This window comes from Chamaea fasciata, unplaced genomic scaffold, assembly GCF_029207755.1.
Source record: "Chamaea fasciata isolate MVZ Bird 193981 ecotype frontalis unplaced genomic scaffold, bChaFas1.0.hap1 SCAF_11, whole genome shotgun sequence".
Classification (NCBI taxonomy): Eukaryota; Metazoa; Chordata; class Aves; order Passeriformes; family Sylviidae; genus Chamaea; species Chamaea fasciata.
Window position 1 is genome coordinate 13,503,666 of NW_027094096.1, and position 24,631 is coordinate 13,528,296.

A 24,631-nucleotide genomic window follows, 5' to 3' on the forward strand; every position below is an offset into this window, starting at 1 on the left:
GCCAGGCGTGTTCGGCCCGGGACTCGGGCTACTGCCCCGGTGCCTGAGCCCGGACAAAGGATCCCTGAGGGACTTTCCATCCCCTTCCCCCTCCTCTGACAGGTTTTAGCGGTTATCTGATTACTGGCCGCCGGAGCAATGCGAGAAATCGTGGTGTTCAGGCTGAATCTGAATGTTTAACCCAGAAGAGGGAGTCTCTCCCTTTCCCTCTCTCACTTTCTCTCACGCGCACTTACAGGGGAGTTCCGGGTAAAATCGCCGTCCTTGGCTTGAAGGAAGAGCCTTGCCAAACATTCATAATGGACTCGGTTCTGATGATTCTCACCTGAAGGAAGTAACCTGATCTGCAGGGTTTGCGTGCTAGTAGTGGAAGTGTAGGTTTGGGTTTCGGCTGAACACGCTGAGGCCTTACAGGTTTAGAAAAGCTTAGGGCTTCAGCACAGGAGGAAGTATCTGCTTAAGTTTTTAAGAAGGGGATTGTGAACTTAAAAAAAGTAAATGAATGGAGATGGCAAAAGATTCTTCTACTCCAAGAAAGAAAAACACATCTTTAAATATCTACCCATTGTGTTACCACAGTACTTGAATCCTGACACAAAAACGGCTCCACCAATGACCTCGGTCTTATGAAATACAGCAATGATTAATTCTCTACCCATCCTGTCAAACTCTCATTGCTTTAATATATTGACTCGCTGTTCGCTTGCCAGTGGATTCTTTACCAGATGCATGTCAGGTAAAGCTCCCAGCATAAAATTTTGCATTTCCATAGGAATTTAACAGTGTTGGCGATCAATCAGCTTTATGTGAAGTAGTAAAACAAGAAACTACTTGGCAATATCCACCCAGCTACTTTCATAACAGAAGCTACAAGCCAACGATTGGAAACCACAAGATTAAAGTTTAGGACATACCTAACTACATCGGGGACATTTTTGTCACAGCTTTGCATATTCTGGATTGGCTGCAATTACACAATTTGTCTCTGCTTGCATTTACCATACTTGAGCTGTGGAACTAGGCTGATATTCAGGTAGCTAGCTAGAGATACATCCTTGCGCGCATATTTCTGAGTGGAGGTGATAAAAAGTGACAAATTATGCAATTAGCTCCCCAACCTTACATGACATGTTTACGCAGGCATTTTAAACCACACACCATCCTCACAATATCTCAACTTTCAAGTCTACTTGCTCTATGAAATGGATTTGCCAGTCCTATTCGTGACCATCTCAATAGGAGTGCACCGAAGAGACAAACTTTAGGAAGTATGAATCTGTTACTTACAAATGTACTGAGACTGTGAATCCTAAATAAAGCTGTTTTCCTCATACCTCCTTAAAACACTGCATCTCTACGTACTTGTTTTCCATCAATTGTGACACTTCTCAGTCAAGGGAGAAAACATCTGGAAGAGTTGCCAATTAAAAAAAAAAAAAAAAAAGTCATAGCCATTTGGCCCTAAGTTCATTTCAAATGCTGTGATGATTTCTTGCCAGACACTCATGGCTCTCAGCTTGCCCCTCACTCAGGGCTGTCTCTCACACCCTTTTCCAGGCAGCGTAGGAGAACCTGGCCCTCGGTGTCCCTCACTGTTAGGTGAGGTTGGTGTGAGCCCCGGTTGCGTGTTTGGGGGGAGCGGGTGGCGGCCACCACATGACTGCGGGGAGGCGGAGAAACAGGGAAGAGGAGGGAAGCGGGCCCAGACCCGGACAGGCTCCACGCATCTCCCACAATGTTTGGAAAACCTGAACGCCTGTCTGTGCAGCCCTTTGGCAGCTCGAGCTCATACTGCTGCCACTCGAGAGGTGACCAAGGTCTCCTGCTTCTTGGCAGCGGCCTGAGCCCTGATTGACCAGACACACCGGGCTCTCAGCAAACTCTCAAATGTGTCAATATCAGCTGCAGGGCCAACAGCTTGATCCTGAGTACGAATTTTCCTGTGGCTGCTGTGTGTCCGCGACCTCAGGCGGACTGTCCTCAGGCCCTGGCCCCAAAGCTGGCCTGATCTGGAGGTTTGTTCTGAGGAAGTGACATGCTGTACAGACGAGTCACAGGCACTTCTCTGGCCCCCGACCCGGCTCTCGTGGAAGAACGTCGGGGCTGTGCCCTGGGTGAGGGGCTGAGCTGTCCCCCTTGCTTCCTGTTCTGCCATGCCGGGCCCAGAGCTCCGCCTGCCACAGCTCGGGGTGCGGGGGGGGCGGGGGCAGCCGCAGCCCCCCGGCCTCTGCCCGCCCGCACTCCCGCCCCGCCGGGCTGCCGAGGCCTGTGGCATGAAATCGGCTGCACATCCCTTTGCAGGGTGGGAACAGTCCCAGCTGCTCATCGGCTTTACCTTAGCCTTGTTTTTTCGGTAGTAATCTACCAAAACATCAAGATGCTTGTCGCTATTTCTAACATTGCTTCGAAGACAGCCCCCTTTATAGCCATCCTCAGCTCAAGGCACTGGGGAAGCACTGGAGAGAACCAAATTTGGCCTTCATCCACGCCATGTTCTACTACTTCCACCTCTGCGGAAACTTCCCGACCAGCAAGCTACAAAATATCCACCCGGTGCCCGAGGACTGGGCCGGGGTGGGACGCTCTGAGCACTTCAGACAGGCTCCGGGGATTATTTTTGAGACTTCAAATCCCAACCGAGAAGAGGGGAACTGAAAAGTCTGAAAGCCCCGGATCTTTACTGTGAGAAAGAGAAAAAACGCGAGGAGCAGAAACAGAGAGGACCGAAAAAGTCACCCTGTGCAATTCCTTATCCCTTCAACTCACTTCGCAGGAGGGGGTTGAGGGAAGCAGACGCAGGACGTGAGCCCGAGTCCCTGCCTGCCCCGGCAGAAGGCACTGCTGGTTAGGAAGAGGTGGTTCAAGAAAGCTTTTCGGCAATCCCAGCTTCACCTCAGGAAGGAGAGGGTACCGAGTAGCTCGGGAGCACACTCTGCCTTTGTTTTTATTCCCTTGCCCCATTTCCACTTATGGGAACTTCTTTATTTCTGGGTTCCCGAACAATGGAAAGTCAGCTACCAGGCAAGCAATGGTTTGTGCCTAGGTTTGCCTCTCACATTTTGTGACCTAGAGCTACCCTAGGACAAGCAAATCATATGCTTATTTTAAATAGAATATTTCATTCAGGACCTCAAGATTAAGGTATTCCTGTCAGATAAGCTGTCAGTCACTAACTACTTAGACACCACATTGTGGAAGCCTGGTATCCCTGGTAAAGATGATACATATCATGTAAACCCCATCAACAAGATCAAAGTCTTCTTCTTTAATAGGATCCAATACATGTCAAACCTCATTCCAATCAAATCGTCCGTAAATGAATTCAAGATGAATATGTCATAGAATAATGTGACAGTGCAATCACATGGGGTCAGGGGTTGTTGTTTCAATGAGAGACTCGTCAAATATTAATTCTAGAACCTCCAAATGAATAGGCATTGAGCAGGATTAGGCAGCTGCTGGTGGGGAGTTCTGTCGCTGATTTGTGTTTATGCAAGTACCTTAAACACTAAGCTGAAAAAAAAATACAGTCTCCTTTGAACTGTAAAAAGGACATATTTTAACTTACTTGACTTTTCCAGGATGTTTCTGTAAAGTCGTTTTCTTTTCCTCATTACAAGGGGAGTCTTGTGCCTCATTTCCTGACTTTGTTCCTGTTTGGGGAAAGAGGTGGAAAGTTAAGAGCAAAACCATTTGTGTGTGATATAAAGTGAGTAAGGCACTCTATATGTTGGGCATCATGGATTCAAAAAGGAAAGGAAATAAACCCCAAGAATCTAACCCATAAAACCAAGCCAAAATACAAGTTAGGGAATGAGAGGGGAAGAGAAGATTTCTCCGAGGGGAAACTGGAGGCTGTCTCCCCAGCAAAGCAGCACATGTTTTATGGAGTCATGAAGTTTCCATGGCTGATTTAGGGGGAAAAAAATATGAAAGGACATCTTTTCAGTTCTCCTTTGATCTGACATTCACCTTCTGGCAGGCTATTGTAAGGCAAGTTTTTACCCACTCGGCTATATTGTTTACAGATCCTTCCGTCCCGAAATTAAATTCCGGACTCTCTGCGAGCCTCCAACACAAGTTGTTGTCTCAGCAAGGATTAGTATAGTACCACCCTGGCACTTCTTCCTGCCTATAATTTTCAGCTTGCTCTTTGCTCTCTGTAAGGCAGAGCACTGCCACTGCTGCAGGCAGAACTTTGCACAGCTTGCTTTGAGCGGCAGCAATAGCTCTGAGAGCAGGTCTGGGGCTGGATGCAGTGTCTGAGTCTGAATTTTTGCAGATATCTTTGAAATTCTCAGGATTTTGTTTGTTTGGTTTTTAATAAGAAAAGCACACGAGAATCTGCAATCAGTTACTTAAAATGATATAATAATAATAATAATAATAATAATAACAATAATAATAATAATAATTACTATTACTATTGCTACTATTATTATAGGGACTCCAGAGCTAGTAAACAAAAATCTGTACTAAGACAAACACTTGATGATACCTCATCATCATATCACAGTCATAATCTTTCATAAATAATTTGATGTCCTCAATATTTTCACTGCTGTGATGAAAATTACTGCCAAAACTTCAGCAATCCCTTAGGAATTAAAATTCCTAGTCAACTTCCATTCATCCTCTCACTTTTCTCAAGTGAGCGGCAAACATTGCCCCGCTAGTGAGAGGTTTGCAGGAGTTGTGCTTCATTGGTTTGGGTGGGAGGCTGGAGGAGTGCTCAGCTCCCAAGTGTTCGCCAAAACTTGTTGAAACCGGACAAAAAAAAAATCGCTGCTTTTAATATTTCAAATGGTTACCAGATGACAAAAAGGAAGGCAAAACAGTTCTTCATTTCAGAGTAAATATTTGCTAAAACTCTTGCTCGACCTCGCACGCTTTTCTCATCTGCACTGTGCCGTCGGCGGAGCAGGAGGGTGAGGATGTCCCCTTGCCCAAACTGTTGGGATGTCGGGCGCTAGTGCGGGGTACCAGTTTTCCCCCGGCGTCGCGCTGGGGCTGCGATGGGACCCGCCCCGTCCCCATTCCCTAAATTCGCTCCCGCACCGACCGAAGGTGCGCTGGGATGAGCGGGGCCGGAGCAGCCGCCGCCGCCCCGCGGGATCCCGGCAGCCCCGGGCGGGGTTGCGAGCCAGACCGAGTGGGCGGCAGCAGCGACAGCGTGTGCCCCGCCGCCTCCGGCTTGTCACGCAACCCATACTTTCCGCGGCCGCTCGGGGCGGAGGGAGTGTTCCCCGGCAAGGACTCGAAATAAAGTTCCTCGTCTCCGAGTGGAGAGACAAGCCCGACCAACGGGCTGGACTCTCCGGGGCTAAGGGACCGTGCGTGACAAAGGAGTGACAGGAAAGGGGTCGGCGAGAAGCCCATGCCAGTCCTCATCGGCCGGCTCTGTGCCGATGCCCAGGGCTGGCACACTGAGCTGGGCTCGGGTCAGAGGTCACCTTCGGATGTATCGCCCTGGGCAGGGATTTGGGAGCTTTCCCCTTTCCCCAGCCAGCTTCAGACACGGGAACGGCCCTCGGGGCCTGGACCAGGGTCGCAGCCCCTCCCCCGGCTCTGCGCGAAGGAGGCGGCAGCACCCAGTTCCCTGAGCAGCCCCCCCGGCCCTGCCTGCGGGGGGGGGCGGGGAGAGGCCGGAGGGGGCCGGCCGAGCTCCCGGGCTCCGTCCCTGCCGCACCCGCCTATAAAAAAGGGCTTGCGGTGCCGGAGCGCCGGGTCCCCCGGAGCGGCCCTGTGGCACCGGGCGCGGCGGTGGGCGAGGTTCTGGGCGGGGAGCGCGTCCCCCGGGACGCCATCCCACGGGGCTCGCCATTGTCAGCGCTTGTTCGTCTGTGTATGTCGCTCCGGGTTCCTGGCCCTGCCTGGGCTGCCGCAGGACGTCCGGTCCCGGTGCTCGCCCGTCCGAAGCGAGCCCGGCCGCTGTCGGGGTCGGGAGCGCTTCGGCCCCGCTCTGCGCACCCCGCCGCCCTGTTCCGCGGACCGCCGCCGCTCTGCGCTGCGCGGACCTCCAGGCCGAGCCTCCCTTTGCATATACAGGGGCGGGCGCGGCTCCCGGAGTCCGACAGAAGGTGTCGGACACCCCCTCCGGTGCTTCCCGGGCTCTTGGCCTTCCGCCCGCCCCCGCCCGCCGAGGTGCCGCCGGGACTCTGCTCCACGTGGGCGAGGGGCAGCCGGGGCGCTGCCCCCCTCCCCGCACTGCAAGGTTCCAGCCCTTCTTCCCGGGGTGGCCAAGCCTCCTCCCGAGGTCCCCCCCCCCGACGACAGGGAGCTATCGTCCAGCCCTTGGGGCAGGCGGTGGGGGCTAGCCAGCTGCCCGGACTGCACAGGCACCCCCTACACCCAGGCACTTACCCCGGCGACCTGTTGAAGGTTTCCCCTCATTTCTGAACTGGCAAAAATAAAAGTGGGGGTGGAGGGGAAGGGGAAAGAAAGAAGGAATGAAAGGAGAAAACAATAACCCCCCCCCTAAGAACCCACCACCTCTTTGGCGCTTCCATCGAGGCGGTCATCCTTCATTTCTTCTTTTCTTGCTTTCTGGAAGCAGTTAGGGAATGTATGATGAAGCAGAAATGAGCCGTCAGGATGATATTTTAATGGCTTATATGTCACGTTGGTGCATGTGGCTTTGAACTGGAGCAGCTTTCGTTTCCTGCAGAGAGCGCACCGCAAATCCCACTTGATAACTTCTACAACCCACAACATTTTTTTTTTTTTACATTCACTCTTACACTGTATATTTAGATACGCTTCCTAAAAATACCTTCTCGTCTGCCTTCTCGTATATTTTGCACGGACCTGGAATCACTGGTTTCCCCTTGCACTGGGAGGCAGGCTAGCACTGAACTGCCTAACTTTCTAGCTCTCCCAATGCCATCGCCCAGCACACTTCACAATAACGCTGACAACTCTGTCCTTCGCTTCATTTTAGCACCAAATACAGAAAGTGGTGCAACACCCGCCTTAAGACTATGTCCACACCCAGGCGCTACCTAGAGCGGGTATACCTGTTGCTATAAGCTATTGCAATTCCATCAAATAGATTTCTTAGAATAAATGCAAACGTGTAGACTCAGCTCACCGTTATTTTAAAAAAACCAAACCCACCAAACCCTGTAAAGCCTCCCAAGATCCAAGGAAAATTACATAATAGATCTGCTTTGAAAGCTATCTCCACGCACCAAGCACAGGCACATTGCATCTGCAGATAAACTGCAGTGAAACATTCCATCAAGGCGTATCAAAGTTTATTTATTGTCGTCGATGTTTGTTTGTTTGTTTGTTTTCTAGCCGCAATGGCCATTTTAGACCTCTCAAAATGAGGCAGTTTTCACCCGAGAAGGGTTCTCGCAGCAGCGCTGCTGGTCCGACTACCCAGTACCTGCGCTGCGGATTGCTTACCAGCGGCTTTAATTAGAGAGGATGAGTTTAAAGTTTCTTTGTTTGGTACTAGGAATTGGAGGGGCTCGGATTGAGCTGCGAAGGAGGCAAGTGAAAGGCTGAACAAAGGCGAAATGTATGGAGTCTGACTCTTAGCGAGCTTTTGGTGTTTTCGTTACTAGAAAATAATTAGAGCTAATGAATATGCAGGCGACTGAGTAAATAAATAATTTGCCAGTTTTATATATATACGCACATGGCCACATACGTAAGTGTATCTATACATGCACACACAAAGAGGTCTATATTTTAAAGTTTCTTGAGGTTTTTTTTTTAAGAGCCGAGCACCGTTTAAAATATTGTACAAATGTTGCTTAGCTTAATTGATTAAGCCACAAAGGTTTTCTGCTTTTAAATACCATACTTATACCTTTCAACAATCATTTTAATATATAGTCAATGGCTCTTTGTAGCGGGAACAAAAAAGAACTATCCACAGTTTTTCAATAGACTTTGAGCTGGGGAAAGACAGGTTAATCGAGGGTTGCATCTAGAAAACAACCAAGTGTTGTATGTTTGCACTGAATCCAAATGTCTGCATTTTTCTAACTAAATCAAAGGGAGTGTTATTTCTTTTTCTGCTCACTCATCTGAAGGTAAGTAAATTTTCTCTGGCGATCAAAAGCCTGGTCAGCAACAAAGACACCGCCTGCTTTTTCCACCGTCCTGGTGTGGCAAGTTGAGGAATTTCAATAACTGTGACAAGGGTGACTGATTTGTGAACTAGAAAAGGTTTGAATGTCAGAAAATTTACATTGCTCCTATCGAGGATTTAAAATAAATTTTTACCAAGGGAAAAAAAAAATAAAAAAAAAAGAGGAGAAAGAGAGGGAGAGAAAAGTAACCGTGAGTTACATGCAGTAGGAGAAGAAATAATGTAGGTTTGGAAAATTTACAGTTTTACCTGAATGAGAGAGACTCCGTAAAAGAGAGAGCGTGCAAGCGACAGCAAGACAAAATGAGAGCGAGAGAGAAAAGGGAAAGAAAATAACAACAACAACAAAAAAGGGAGGTGAAACAACAACAACAAAATTAGAAAGTTAAGAGTGCTCACCCACCTGCGTTTTGATGGGTGCAGAAAGCAAGATTTATTTCAGAAACCTGATGGAGGGATAGAGTCAGCTACACAGAGAAATCACGCCTGATGTTTAAAAATAAAATGAAGTGCACCCAGCACCTACTCTCTGAGAGCTTCAGTTTTAAATAAGAAGAAAACACCTTCAAAAGACGCGAATCCCTATAGGGCTTCTCTTTCCAAAGCCTAAAAAGTTGCTCAGTGATCTTAAAAATTCAGAATCTCCAGGAAATCATCATAACCATCATTATCAGAATGCTGGAGACAGAGGGACAGAGAGAGGGAGAGCGGGGGACAAAATAACCCTAATAATAGTAGTAGGTTGTTTTTTTGTTTTTTTTTTTTTTTTTTTTTTCCCTTAGCATACACATACACACAAAAAGACGCGCTGGCAATATTTTCGTGGGGGCCAAAAAAAAAAAAAAAAAAAAAAGCAGGAAAAGAAGGAGAGAAAAAAAAATCCTTATATATATATTAAAAAAAAAAAAAAAGTTGGGGCTGCCGCAGCCCCGTTTGTCAGAGCGGTGTCAGGGCGCCACAATACCTGCGATGGATGAGGCGGCGCGGCCAATCAGCGCCCGCAGCCGGCGGGGCCGGGGGCAGCGACGCGAGGAAGGGGGAGCCGGGCCCGGCCAATGCGCGCCCACGTCCGCCCGCACGGCGCTCCGCCCCCGGCTCCCATTCATCAAGGGGGGGGGACGGTGTCGTCTTTTCAATTCATTTATCTGCAGGAATGATTGCCGCTATCAGTCTCGCGTTCACCGCCCGGCTGAGGAGGTGAAAGTTTCTCCCCAGGAAGATAAACCGCAAAAGACAATATTGTGTATGATTTGCGCCTTTTTTTTGCGGAGCGAAAAAAAAAAAAAAAAAAAAAGACCCCCCGAAAAAAAAAATCGGGTGAGTGTGGGGAAGCTCGAAGAGGAGAGAGAAACAATCTCTCGGCCACTTTGCAACATTCCTATAGCAAAAAAAAATCAGTGAAGGAAGTTTCTTTTTTGTTTTTGTTTTTGTTTTTTTTTTTTTTTAAATTTTTTTTTTTTGCTGCCTGTGTTGAACTCTCGCCGTTATTGTTATTTGCAGCCAGTTTATTTTTGAGCTCACCCAACCCCCCCTTCCCCACTTAAACCTTCCTGAAAAGTCAAAGCAGAGAGACAGCGAATATTTTTGGGGCACATTTTTATTATTATTATTATTTGCAACTGCGAAGATCTCTTCCCCCCTTCCGCACCAGCCTTTTTTTTTTTTTTTCTTTTTTTTTTTTTTTCCTTCCCCCTGCGCTGATGCCGAAGGGGGTGTTTTTGATGTGGTTGCTTTGGTGGTGATCGTCGCTGACTTTCCAAAGAGGGTGTTTTCGCTGCCGCTGCTGCTGCTGCTGCTTCTCTCCGCGTTGTGTGTGTGCGCGCGTGATTTTTTTTTGGTTGCTGCATCGACGCTGGGAAGATGCTTCTGGATGCTGGACCGCAGTATCCCGCCATAGGAGTCACTACCTTCGGATCCTCTCGCCACCACTCCACGGCCGATGTCACGGACAGAGAAGTGGGGCTGGGGATCAACCCCTTCGCCGACGGCATGGGCGCCTTCAAAATCAACCCCAGCACCCATGAGCTGGCCTCGGCCGGCCAGACCGCCTTCACCTCGCAGGCGCCCGGCTACGCGGCGGCGGCCCTGGGGCACCACCACCACCCGACCCATGTCAGCTCCTATTCCAGCGCCGCCTTCAACTCCACCCGGGACTTTCTGTTCCGCAACCGCGGCTTCGGGGAGGCGGCGGCCGCCAGCGCCCAGCACAGCCTCTTCGCCTCGGCTGCCGGCAGCTTCGCCGGACCCCACGGACACACAGATGCCGCGGGACATATACTTTTCCCGGGGCTGCACGAACAAGCCACCAGCCACGCTTCGCCTAACGTGGTGAACGGGCAGATGCGCCTGGGCTTCTCCGGAGACATGTATGGCAGACCCGACCAGTACGGCCAGGTCACCAGCCCCCGCTCCGAGCACTACGCCTCGACCCAGCTGCACGGCTACGGCCACATGAACATGAACATGGCAGCCCACCACGGGGCAGGGGCCTTCTTTCGTTACATGAGGCAGCCCATCAAACAGGAACTCATCTGTAAGTGGATTGAGCCCGAGCAATTGTCAAACCCCAAAAAGTCCTGCAACAAAACTTTCAGCACGATGCACGAGCTGGTGACTCATGTCACAGTGGAGCACGTTGGAGGACCCGAGCAGTCCAATCACATATGTTTCTGGGAAGAGTGTCCGAGAGAAGGGAAACCTTTCAAGGCCAAATATAAACTTGTAAATCACATCAGAGTCCACACAGGTGAAAAACCTTTCCCCTGCCCTTTCCCAGGCTGTGGCAAAGTGTTTGCCAGATCAGAGAATCTCAAAATACACAAAAGAACTCATACAGGTACGGTAACCTTCTCTGTCGCTTTTCTCTCTGCGAGTGGAAGCGCCGAGCGCCGGGGCCGGAGCGGGACGCGGGGCCGTGCCGGAGGGCTCGGGGGGCCGGCTCGGCCGGGGCTCGCACGGGGAGGAGGGGGTTTGGTCCAGGGAGCGCTCTTTTTTTCCGGGAGAGGCCGGCTCGGAGCTCCGCTGCAAAACGAGCTCGGTCACAGCCACGCCAGTAGCAGCAACAAAAAGAAAATGATCCCTGCCGAGGCAGAGGGGGAGGACGGCAGGGTTTGCTGCTGGGATTGTTAGGGCGGAGGGGGTGGGGTGGGGGATCGCAGCAACCTGTCCTGTTTAAATTTATAGGTTTTAATTAATTATTGTTCGGCAGTTTTGGCTGTGGCACGATGAGAAATTGTGCTAAATGTTGCAGGCAGCTCATTCGTCTCCTCTCTGCAATTCAGGGCTTGGTAAATATTTAATTCCGTTGAGCGATATTAAACAAACCGAGCCCGGCGCGTTACTGTGTTATTGTTGTGCGGAGGGGAGGCGCCGGTATTCCTGAGAACTTTTTCCTTCGTGGGAGGTGGGAATGCCGCAGCCTCTGGCCGGGAGAGCGATCTCCCCTTGCTCCCACCCCCGAGCGCTGAAAGCCAGAGCCGCTTTCCCCAGAGCTTTTGCCGAGGGTTTGCGGAGCTTCCCTGTCGTTGATTTCCCGAGCCGAATAATTTTCAATATTGCAAGAAAATATGGGGGAGGGGGCTGGGGTGGGTGCGAGAGTAAAATACTAGGAGAACGAGGTATAAAATCGGAAACCAGACGCTAAGGATCGTGTGTAATATCGCAGCACGCCTGCTCTCTCGCTCGGAGCGTTGTGAAGAGGGAGAGGTGCTCGGGACTGGGGTTGAAAGGAAACTTGCCCCTCCAAAGGGAAGGGGGAAAAAAAAAAAAAGTTTTTTACCTCCCCCACTCTCCTAAATGGGCACTTGGTGGAGGAGTCGGAGGTCCGGAAAGGACAGAGACTAGAAGCAAGGTTTTGGGACTTGAGCCTCGCTGAAGTTAGAAAGTTGCAAGTGTTTGAAATGGAGCCCGGAGCTCCGTCCGGCGGTGCGGTGACAATGAGCGATCTAGCCTGCCCTGCTTAATCAGATCCCTTTCCCCCCCCCCTCCCCCCCCTTCCCTCTGCAATAGGTGAAAAACCATTTAAGTGTGAGTTCGAGGGCTGTGACAGGCGCTTTGCAAACAGCAGCGACCGCAAAAAGCACATGCATGTGCACACTTCCGACAAGCCCTATCTCTGCAAAATGTGCGACAAGTCCTACACGCACCCCAGCTCCCTCCGAAAGCACATGAAGGTAAATGGAGGGCGCCTGGCGTGCGGGCCTGCCCGGGCGGAGGGCGGCGGGGCCGTGCCTGCGGGCGGAGCGCGGCCCGAGGCCGGCGGGGCCCCGGCTCTGGGCCCGCCGGGCCGCGCTCAGCCCCCGCCCCGCCGGGCCGCGCTTGGCCCGGGCCCGGGCCCGCCGCGGGGCCTGCGCTCCGTGCGGTTCGGCCGGGGAGGGGCAGGGAGGCAGCGGCAGGACGCGGCCGGGGGGCGCAGTCCGGCCTTGCCCGGCGGGCAGGGGCCGGGGCCGGGGCCGCTGGGGAGCCCCGCAGGAGCGCCCGAGCCTGGGGCCCGGTGCCGGGTCCCCTTGTCTGGCGCATCCTCAGGCGAAGGCCTCCGTCTGCCGCCGCTCTCTATCTCTGCCCGGGTTTTCTCTTGCAGGTCCATGAATCATCCTCGCAGGGGTCCCAGCCTTCTCCCGCCGCCAGCTCAGGCTACGAGTCCTCCACCCCTCCAACCATCGTGTCTCCATCCACAGAAAACCAGACTGCCAGCTCCTTATCCCCTTCCTCCTCCGCAGTCCATCACACGTCCAGCCACAGCACGCTTACATCAAATTTTAACGAATGGTACGTCTAAAACGCTAAAACAAAACAACAACAACAACAACAACAAAACACAAACCGAAACAAAAAAAAAAAAAAAAAGAAAAAAAAAGAGCCCCAAGCGAGCAAACAAATACCCTATTTAAAGACTCTAAAATAATGGACACTCTGAAATCAAAATTTAAACGAGCAAACAAAAATAAAATGCTGCCGGTAGACCCAGGACTGAGTAAAACGAAGACTTAATTTTTTAAAATAATCTTTGTCCTCTATTATTTCTCTCTCTTTTTTAAAAATAATTCCTTTTTGCTCTTTTTTTTTTTTTTTTTTTTTTTTTTTTTTTTTTTTAAATTTTATTTTTTTCCTGACTGTTCTGCTCTGTTCCAAGGCTTGGTAGGCGAAGGGGTTAGTAGAATGCATAAGAAGACAAGGTTACCAGGGCAAATGCCAACTGTGTAGGGCTTTACTGGAAACCACTGTTTAGAGATCGCCAACTGCATGTCTGCTCGGGCAGCGGCCTTCCCCCCCATCCCCTCTTGTAAATACAGAATTATTAGCTTCAAAAACAAAACAACAAAAAAAGTGTACTGTTTGATTTTGTAAATAGTTATATCGCAAGTTGAATAAGGGGATATGTGGATTTGTGGTCTTTGCATATATGTGGGGGGAGGGGCGGGCGGGCGGGAGAGGCGGCGGGGAGGGGAGGAGGAGGTGGGGGGGCAGAGGGAAGAGGTAGAAATTCAACTATTTGTACTGAATGGCAAGAATGTTCTAGTAAATGTGTATCAAAATGTGAATTACTTTGTATTATTACAGTCTAAACGTCGATCTAACAGAATATTATTGGTATTAATGTGCTTTTTTGTATAAAGTGCAACATTTCGTCCCAAAGTCCAGTCTAAGTAGTGCAGTAAAATGTTGTTACACGTCCTGTCAAGAAATTCGTATAGTGAAAGCCTGGATCTGCGTGTCAAACTGTTACATTTGTTTATGTAAAGTGATATTAAAAAAAAAAAAAAGATTTAAACTATATCTGTCCGTTGCTTTTGGCAAATACAAGAACATAATGTATATAAATCCTAATTTCCATATTTATCCGCATGTAAAGGTCCGGTTATACCTGTTACAAGATATTCAATATTTATGGCTAGAAGAATTGGTATGTAAAATTTAGTTTACAGAACTGTTTGGTAACATTTCGTACCTTATTAAAGATTCTTAAATCCAAGAATTGTGGTAGGAATTCTTATTCACTAAGTCAACCTGCTGCAACTCCTACTAGCTTTAGGATATTAGAATAAAACTGTCCCAGTTTTTCACTGCTTTCCATTATGTCATCACTAAAGCAGCGAAGGTGATATAAATGTGATAAATGAAAGGATCCCTGCTGGCATTACTATAGTGTGTAATTAGTATTTATATCAAAATTTATGAAACAAATTTTCGGCCGCAGTATAATTTAAATGACCTTTGCAGACATAGAATAACAACCATAAAAATAACAGAAATAGATTGCATATGCTACATAAATATTAATGTGGGGAATTGTTACATGAGAAGTGCTGCATTCCACTCCAACACTGTCCATGAATCTGCATAGACTGGGTCCCTAAATTAAATTAATTCGGATAACATATATTAGGAGATTTAAAACAGAGGAGATTTCGGTTGCTATTTTAATTTAAGGCATTTATGACCATAACTAATTCTGAGGCAGTGGATTCATGACTTTCCTTGGGCCTTTTACTCCAAGAAGTACAGCACTGTTTCACGAAGGCCGTTGTTGTTGTTGTGTGTATTTTTTATTTGGGTTTTTTTTATCTTCTTTTTTTTTCCTTTGCTGATATTCCTTAAAACGTGATGTTAATTTAAATCAATTACTTCTTATGTTATGTTATTATTATTACTATAATTTTGCTAGTGTTAATAGCTTTCTAAAAAATAAATCTAGGGCATAAGAATTATTTTATGTAATTTGATTATCTTTCTATCTCTTTTATTTATTTCTCATTTACTTAAGAAATTCGTTCCATTGGCTGGCGTTGATACAGTAAATTTGTAAATGAGAAGACAATATAAAAAATCTAAATTACTTGTGCTTAATGACTGTAGCAGAACGCCTTTTCTCTAAATCAGATTGTCTTCCTTGCAGTTTAGTTTGATAGATTTGCAAGCTGTACTGCTTCCACTAACTTAGCTACGGTTGTTGGAACTGTTGGGCTTTGTTCCTGGTTGTAGCTTGCATGATCGCCCCATTAAGCAGACAACGTATCAACAGACAACACAAATCATGAGGCTGGCTAAAGCTGCGAGGGCTTGCGATATGTCATAGAGTGAATTGCACGAACTGACCTTCCAGTAGACCAAGATGACACTTTAACAGCTTCTTTAAAGAAATATTATGTGTACAGCGAGTCAATAGCCATATTAACCGCTCGGGGGGCGGGGGTGCGGGGGAAGTCGCTCTCCCCTCACATTCGTGCGGGCACTCCGCAGCCCCGGCGGTAACCCGCCCAGAGCACAGCCCGCTGGCTCTCAGCAGCCCTCCGCAAGAATTTTTCTTTGTCCGTAACATTCGGGGGTCTCCCTCGCAAGACTTTCCACTGCCCTAAAGCACACGCCTCAACCCCCACCCCTCAAAAAAAAAAAAAAAAAAAAAAAAAAAAAAAAAAAAAAAAAAAAAAAAGAGTTTGTCTTGCTCATCCGAAGCCTCTCTCACTCCTGCCAGTTCGGCATTGCCGCCTGCTCCTTGCAGCACCCATGGGAAGGCTTCGCTTTAACTTTACTTTCTACAAAATGTTATTATTATAAGGCTAATAGCAGTTTTCAATGAAAAGAGCGCCACCTTGCAGGGTTTGGCGAGATAGAAGAAGTTGGAGCCCAGCGGGACCGGGGCAAAAGTGTTGGGACTTGAGGAAATGCAGCCCGCCGGGCTAAAGAGCCGGGGGGGAAAGTGTTTCATGCGCCGAAAATGTTGCTTGTTGCGAATCTTTCAGGGTAACTGTCTCGGCGGCTTTACTGGGCACCGGTTATAAAAAATGTAACTTGAGCGTATCTCAGAAAAAAAGAATCGTTGAGCTCGTCTGAGCCATCCATCTGTAAAGTAAAAAACCCAGAGAAATGTGGTGAGGGTGAGATATTTTAAAGATGCGTATTGCAAGTTTCTTTGAACTTGTGTAAAGTCCCTAGTGGTCGGTTAACACAGATCTGTTACTCCTGTGTATTGGAACACTTGGTTTATGAGTATTCTTTTAAACTTTCAGTCTGAGGTTTGTTTGAGCGTCCTACAGCAGAAAGGATGATTCTAGCGTTGTTGTTGTTGCTGCTGTAGGATTTTTTTCTAGGGTGAGGGGGAACTGTGCGATACTGGTTGTTCTCCATCCCGTGTATGTTCTGAATTAGCGACGATCACTGGGGCTGGAATTGTTAATGCTGAATTCAAGTCCACGCCATGCTGGTGCTTGTGCTATTCGCTTGGCTCTGGAGAGAGGAGTGCTTTGAAATCCCCGGCAGAGAGAGGGGTGTTTTTCAGGCAGAGGGGTTGTGAGGTTTCTCTCGGCTGTTTCTGCACTGTTTTAGTTTCCAAAGTCAACTTTCCTCTAGCAAGGCTCCCTTTGCGGATTTACTCATGAAAGCTTGCGAGGAGAAACACCGACCCCAGCTCTCCAGCCTCAACGGAGGTCATAATTTTCTTTCTGATGACTGGCTCTGGAGATGCTGTCGCGGTACTTTTCCTGCGTGGGAAATGTAGATTTCGCAGCCCACGGCAGGCCGTGCCGACAGCCCCGCGCCGCTGCGCGCTGCCTGCTCCGGGATAGACAAAAAGCTTAGGTCCGATGTCTGCCGTCCGCGGCCTCCCGCGCCCGCGGAGGCTCCCGCCGCTGCGGGGGAGTATTTGAATATACCCAAAGCAGGACGGCAGTGCCGGCGGGGGAGAGTGCAGGGGGCTGTTCGGGTGGGTGTGTGGAGGGCTGTGTGTGCTGGCCCCTCTCGGGTGGCAACCCGTGCTTGTGCCGTTTGCACGCAGAAAGTTAAATGCAAAACAATAATCAGGCGCTTCCACTTCCCCCGCGAAAGACTCGCCTTTCAGGTCGCTTTAATGGTTTGTGAGTGATCGCTTGAATTTATTAAAAGGCAAGTCCAGCATTCATAAGGCAGAGTTAGCTTCTTTAGTCCAGACACTGCTTGAAATGGGGACACCCGCTCCGCGCTGGCCTCGTCTGGTTATCGCCCTTCTTTCAACCGTGAGGAAGCAGCAGTGCCTGGACTGATGCACGGAGCATCAACACTTATTTACTGCTTTTCTGGCCATTCTGGTAAACGGCTCTGACTTTGTAAGTTTTCCTGTGTCCAAACCCTTGCTCCTCTCGCAGCAACTTCTAAAGGGAGTGAGCAGCGAGCCGGGCCGCGGACCGGGCCGGGGCGGCGGCCAAGCAGGAGCCCCGCTGCACGCCCGGGGCCGCAGGAGCCCCGGCGCGGCCGGCGAAGAGCCAGAGCCCCGTAGCAAAGCCCGCTTCCAGCAGGCAGGACGGGGAAGGATATCCCCTCTGGAAAGGGTAGAGTATTTCAAGTGACCTGACTCTAAAAGAGCCCGTGTGCGTTTTGCCGCTGGAGCTCAGGGTGAGAGGAATTCGTGAGCGATACGCCCACAAAGGAGGCTGTGCAGGTACCAGGCGCACCGTGCATCACCATTACAAAGTTAACATCTGCATTTGCACACGGGCACCCCGTTCGCACCCGCAGCACGCCTGCCAAGCCGCACACGGCTGTGCCCGCCCGTGGCCGGGACGCGCCCGCCGCCCCACGCACACGTGCGCGCCGGGCACCTCGAGATGAGGGCTCGATCCCCGCGGTCAGCGAGGCGTTCCCGCGGGAATCAACATATTTTCCTCAAAAGGTGGCTGCCGATTCCCCGCTGAGCGGGGCTTTGCTGCCGGGGAGAGGCCGGGGAAGGTTGAGAGGCCCGGCCGGGGCCCGGCGCGGCCGCGCAGCCCGGCCTGCGGAGCGGCTCCGCCGTCCCCGTCCCGCGCGGCTCCGCGGGCGCGGGGGGTCCCGTGGTGGGCACGGACATTGCCCGTGCTGCGGTTACAACTCACGGGACACACGGTCACTGCCGCAGATCACACAAGCTCACCGAAATCACCGTTCGCGTTCCTGATTGTATAACAAATATGTGCGTATCTGTGCATGGCCTCTCTCTCGCTATCTACATTTGTACGGAAAGAAAGAGCGGTGTTTCTAGAAAGACGCACGTTCATGTGTTTACACGGAAGTATATTTTCGAAGGCTCACAGAACCTCTATTAGCCAATGCAAATGTTTCCGTACAATGGGTGGCATTTGTAACAGAATGGGTATAATTTCCGAATTCACCCAGAAAGATTAATAATTGAGATTTCTATTTTGATTGAGGAGCAGATCTGATTTCCTGAACCTGCTGAACGTATGAAGGTGGGTTCCGTTTCACCGCAAAGATACTGCGTTTTAGGGAGCACTGTTTTTTAAAAATGGCCCAGGTTTTTATTTTGTATCAATTCTTTTTTTCCCTGCTGCGAACGTCTATGGGTCAGATTTGGTTCATCTTCGATAACATGAAACACGATCCTGTGAAGCGAAGGGGCTATTTTTATCATGCAGCTGGAAGCTGTCATCAATTCATAACATTTATTTCGGCTTTAGAACGATAGTATAAAATAGCATGAAGTTTCCAGATGACGCCCGTACTGCAGACAGGATTTTTCAAGTATAATAAATCAAATTAATTACCTTTTAGATATATACGACCATACTACCTCTCTATGAAACTGCTATTAAAAAATGCTCGTTGTGTGCATCTGTGATTGTGCATGTGTTTACATCTGGGGACCCAAATACAGAATTAGCTGTCTGGGGTAGCTGCAGCGAGGCAGGGCGCAGGATCGATGGGGCACACTCAAGTCCGAGTCCTCACACGCCGCTTGTCGAGACGTGGACACGGCTTTGCTTAGCAAGAAAATGAGAGTTGTGTTTAGGCACGGGGCAAGACGGTAAGATCCTTTAGGGCCCTATTCACTTCCAAAAATCCTGTGAGGAAATATGACCAAAGAGTGAAGAAAGATTAAGCCCGGGAAAATATCCCCACATCAGCCAGCTTCCCCCGCCGGGACATGTGTTTTGTGCTTGATGTTGCCTCTTTCGGGGGCCGGGGGGCAGCGGGGAGGTTCGGCACTGACCACCTGGGGACGGTTCCTGGAAACCGCGGCCGTGCTTGGGGGCGGTGCGTGAGTGTCAGTGAGGTGTGTGTGCATTTGTGCGAGCACTCTGTGCGCGAGTGAGCTGTGCGGGGCTGATGTGGATGCGTGCGTGTCTCTGCACGTGTGTGACGCGTGTGTGAACGCTGTGCGAGTGCGTGAGCGCTCCGTGCGAGTCCTGTGCGCGTGATGCGTGTCTGTCTGTGTGTCCGTCTATGTGTACGTCTGTCTGTGTCTGTCTGTCTGTGTGTGTGTGAGCGCCCGCCGCGCGCCCCGGCGGCAGCCCCGGCGGCGCATGCGCGCTGGCAGCGCGGCTGCACGTGCTGTTGAATATTTATGACGCGGCCCCGCCGCCCGCGGAAGGTGCCCGCGCCCGCCCCGCGCCCGCCCCGCGCCCGCCCCGCGCCCGCGCACCGCAGCGCCGCCGCCGCACGTGCTGCCCGCCCAGCCCGCACCCGCCCGGCCCGGCCCGGTCCGTCCGGGGCTGCCCCCGCCGCGCCGTCCCACCGCCGCGCAGCGATGCGCCCGGGCAGGCGCTTTCAGCCTCCCCCTGCACGTTGGGCAAACGCGACCTCCCTCCGTTAACGGGCTCTTTAGCGAACCCCCGGACCCCTCCTCACAGCCGTTCTCAGCGCCGAGGGTCGCCGGCCGAGTGGCTTTTCGTGGGCTTGTATGTCAAAACGCGACGGGTACAGTCACACCAGAAGAGAACCGTCTCTGGGGAAGGGAGAAAGGTTCTTGTGTAATGGATGCCTTTCTGTCTCGCTCCTCTTAAGAAAACCTCATGATACTGTATGGCCCATCATATTTTATTGCTGATGTATCGACATCGCATGATAGATCCGAGGAAGAAACGCAGGTTCCTGGCATTTATTTCTTTGTAGGATGTGGAGTTTTTTGTTTTTGGTTTATTTTTTAACAAATAGTAGTAATTCCCAGTACTCATTGTTCACCGGCACAAAGTGATTTTAAAGCCTTTTGTACGGTGGCAAAATAACATCCCATGGTATCAGAAATGTGCTTCTGTATCTTGTAATGACGTGGATTTTCCCTTCCCCTGAGCCCGTTGGGGAGCGGGCAGGATGGAGGCAGGAGCCCTCGGAACCCGCGCGGGCTCCCGGGCACACGTGGACACTTGCCCTGGCCCGGGCACGGCCACATCCGCGCGGCCCGGCCCAGACCCCCCGAAGTTCCCAGAAAGGCCCTTCCGGGTGGACGCAGGCTGACTGGAAATCGCCCAGCGAAAATTCCATCTCCGTAGCCTCTTTCTCCCTCTTCCCCCTCCACCATAGCCCACCTCAGTCCATCGCCCCCTCTCCCTTCCTTGACCTGCGCTGCAGAACAACCCGCGCCCATAGGTCGGTGCGCCTCGGCTGGGTTGTGGAAGCCTCTCCGGCCAACACCTGGGGTGCCTGTGTCCCCCTCCCGCATGGCTGAGGCTCCCTGCACGCCCTAGCCGACTACAAGGGGCGACAATAAAGCCGATGTCCATCATGTCGCCTTTTCATTTCAGAAAGGGCAGATCCTGACCTCGGTTCCCCAAGTGGAAGCTTGTCTTGGGCACGCACTGTTGTCACCATTTGCTCCAACATTTTAACAGATGTGTATTCATACATATTTCCCCCTGCTTTCCATCCAGGCTTTTTTCTTTCTTCCGTTTTCCCCCTTAGCCGAAGGGGAAGCTCCCCGGTAATTGCAGGGGCGCGAGAACGGCGTTCAGGGGGACAGTGGCAGCCGGGAACACACCTGAGCCACACGCCCACGCCTTCGCGTGGGAACCCGCTCCCATCATTTAGCTCCCAAGAAAACTGTTGATCTCTAAGTGTGAGCCCGAACCTTTGCATTTAGTGCTCATGGCTGCTTCATTTCCTCCCTCCTCCCAGCCCTTTCCCCTCCGGGTTCGTCCCTCTGTTGTGCTTCCAGAGATAACCATGTCCCCGCGGTGGGCTGGGGCAGGCGCGGGGCGCGGGCGTCTGCGCCAGGACGGGACCGCGCAGCGCTCGCTGCGGGGGCAGAGGAGGGGGACGTGCCCTCGCTTCTCAGCCAACTGGACAAGAATGGGGTCGATTATTATTGTTGTTGTTGCTGTTGCTGTTAGTAATATTTTTGTTATTGTTATTGCTGTTGTTACTATTATACTAATTTAAAAATTATCCCTTTGCAACTTGCAAAGCGTCTGTAAATTTACCTTAAACCTGCTTTTTTTTCCCCTAGCCAATGGTGTCAGGGGCCGGCTAGCCTGTCCCTCCGGAGCATTAACCCTTGTCGCTAGCTGGAGTGAGTGAGAAGCTGAGGTTTGGCCCTGAGGAGCCGTGTGTGTAGATCTGGCACAGCTTTGCTCCCTTAACTCCTGGATCTTTGTTTTGGTGGCGACCAGGGAGTGCAGGGAGCGCTGTGCTCGCATTTCCCTCTGGCTTTTACACACGCACACACACACACACACACACACACAAATCCCCCTTTCCAACTTTCTGCTTTTTGCGCTTCCCTTCCAGTTTTTTCACTTCTCAGACCTACTGGCAGCATTTGCCGAGATCTAGATCCCCGTCGTGGTAAGTGATGCTTTTCTCCATTGCAAAACTCGCTCAGCTCTCGGCTAGCTGTCCCAGGGATGGGTGTAGAAGTTGTATTTGTTTGGAACAGAATTGCCCAACCCCAGTGGTTTCACGTCAAGCAGCACAGAGTAAAACTACTGTCGTGTATTAACTCCGAATGGGAGCGAACATACCAAATAATCACTGCTGGCTCCGACAGTAGCACGGCACTAATGTCATTATTTTTAAGTTTGCAAAGCAACTTTTTTTTTTTTTTTTTTTTTTTTTTGGTTGTTATGGGGAAAACGAGCCTGTGTTTTCGGTCGGAACTTATATATTTACATTACACACTAGATCATAACAAACTATACAAAGAATGCAGCTGCCATATGTGCTTTGTGAACATGCAATTATGATTGGGGGGCTCAAGAATTCAACTTAAGTGTTGCAGACACACTGATACCACTCTGCAAGGTTCGTGCAGTACCTGAAAACTCACTCCATCTTTGGGAGAAGAGCTAGACAGACGCTGCATTTTTAAAACCTCTATTTATTATTATTTTTTTAAAAATAAATCAACTTCAGTAAATGCCTCCTGGACGTTTATTTTTAATGTACAGTCTGCAGCTCTGACTGGATCAAATTCACGATTATTCAGATGAGGTTGAATTTGAATAACTTGCTGGTTTCTCTCCCCCTCCCTCCCCCACCACACTCCCCCTCCTCTTTTTCTCTTTTTTTTTTTTTTTTTTTTTTTTTTTTTGGTTGGTTTGTTTGTTTGTTTTAAAATTAAGAAAATGAAGAGAACTGCTGAGTCCGGCTGACCTTTGGCTGACATAATTTAGCAGGAGACCGGTCGCAAATGAGGACTGGATAAATTAGACGCTCTAATTCTCCGGGTAAAACGATACTCAGCGCCCGGCTCACAGCGCAAGGAGCCGGGCCAGGGGCTGCCCCGCAGCACGGGAGCCCCAGGGCGGCGGCAGGAGCCCGGTCCCGGCGGAGAGGCGCGGGGAGCCGCGGGCACCGCCAAGTTCAGGGCTCGTCCCCTGCGCGCCGCCGAGAAACGAGCCCGGTGACGGCCCGCTAATGGCTCCTCCCGCGGGTCCCCGATCCGCAGCCGCGCAGAGGCCGCGGGTGCGCACGAGTGGCGGGGCGGCGGCCGGGCCCGGTGGCTCAGCTTCCGCGGCTCCGCCCGGCCACGCCGCTGCCCTCGGGGCCGGCCCGGTGGCGGCGGGGGAGCAGCCGGGGGCGCGCAGCGGCCGCTCCGCCGGCGCAGGCAGCGATCCGCGGCCGGGTGGGCTCGCAGGCGGCGGCGGGGGCGCGGAGCGGCCGCCAGCCCCAGGACGCGGTGCCGGCCCCCGCCCGGCCTGATTAGCTTGCCAGGGTTTATCTCGATAAGTTGTGCAGGACGTTACTAACATGACAAGGCATGGGCAAACTCTGGAGAGGGATCAATCTCCAGAAGTTGCTGTCACAAAATTAAAAAAAAAAAAAAATCAAAAACCGGGACTGAAAAAAGAGAAGGAATCAGGGTTTCGTATTTTAGGCGGTCATTTGTTGAACATCTGCGGGTGCTGCTGCTCTGGTCGGGCTGGCTGGCCAGGGGATCACTGCTTTAGAGACAGCGGAGCGTTCTCGCGGCTCAGACTGATGCCCCTTCCCCGCGGGAAGAGGTGAGCGCCGCTCCCGCACTGCAGCGGGCAGCGGGCGGCAGGGGCAGGGGCACGGCAAGGGGCCGATCCTGAGCTCCTCAGGCAAAACTTCCACCTCAAGCGGGACCGAGTTCCCAGCCGACAGCAATTTCCCCCTCTCTAATGAGTCGCCTCTGCTAATAAATGGTGCCTCTACTCAGGATCCTCAGCGGGCTGCATCTGAGTCCGAGAGAATTTGCTAGGGAGATAGCTGTTTCACTCAGATGGATATAATTCTGAATAAACTGAGACGAAATGCAAAAACATGTACTTTTCTGTCATATTACTTCCCCCCGCCCCCCCCCCCCCCCCTTTTTTTTTTTTCTCCTTTCCTCTTTAGTTGGTTTGTGTTGAGCAACGCCTTCAGAAACTTCATTATCTAAAAGGCAGACCTAGAGGGCAGGGACTTTGGGAATAGTTCCCTTTTATTCTGAAACTGTCTAAACTTAGAGCAGGGTTGAACATGTCCTCAAATCTGCACCTTCCAGGAAGAAATGAATGATGTGCCAGACACTTCACTTCTAGTCAAAAAAATATAAACCAAATGCTGTGAGGTTCAAAATTCTTTCTCAGGCCTATTTTCTGTGCGCGTTTTACAGTCTGAATGTAAAACAGTCCCCTCAGAAGCTGATAAAAAACTTGTGTAGATGTTATGGTGTATCTTTTGCTCTGTTTTATTTCAAATAGATTTTACTAACAATTAATACGAGAAGAAAAGGGACAGCCAGCCTGACAGGATACCTTTGCAGGCTGCAGGCCATGCTCACGTTAGACATAAAGTTGGATTAGGTGTAATATTTCTGAAAAAATCATCCCCCTTCCCCCTTCTCCCCTGCCGTTCTTCCCCCCACCCCATTCAAATAGATGTATTTTTGCACTTAAAACAACTATCATCTAGGAAACACCCTGAAAATGCTCATCTGCTAGATTACGCAAGCACTGAATAGAAATGTATTTCCACTAGCTCTGTGATACAAATCAAGAAACATTGTTAATATGTATGATCGAAAAATCAAGAATTTGTAAATACAACACCAGCATACAGCACTCAAAGTATTTTTCCCTATTTTATAAAAAAGAAATGTTTAATTATTCAGGTTTGCATTTTTCTTATTGTATCTTAAGTTTTTATTGGCATGTTAGGTTTAGGAAGTGGGGTTATAACACAGGCAGTTACATATCTAATGTGAATATCTATGTTTGAATCAAAATAATTATCTTTCACATAGGTGAGTGAAGCAGGTTATATATGCTTACAGCAATTTTTGTGTCAGTCATTTTTTTTGATCCATTTAGATTTTGTTATTTATTTTTATTTACCATTTCT

At 50.2% G+C, this 24,631-nt stretch overlaps 1 protein-coding gene across 1 annotated transcript; it reads left to right on the plus strand.

The window, feature by feature from the left end:
- Nucleotides 1-9,266: 9,266 nt before the first annotated feature.
- LOC136295053 (zinc finger protein ZIC 1) lies at nucleotides 9,267-13,507 on the plus strand. The gene is made up of 3 exons (XM_066193289.1): nucleotides 9,267-10,940; nucleotides 12,113-12,276; nucleotides 12,684-13,507. Exons 1-3 carry the CDS (start codon nucleotides 9,965-9,967, stop codon nucleotides 12,879-12,881), a joined length of 1,338 nt encoding a protein of 445 aa, XP_066049386.1. The 5' UTR covers nucleotides 9,267-9,964; the 3' UTR covers nucleotides 12,882-13,507.
- Nucleotides 13,508-24,631: the final 11,124 nt, after the last annotated feature.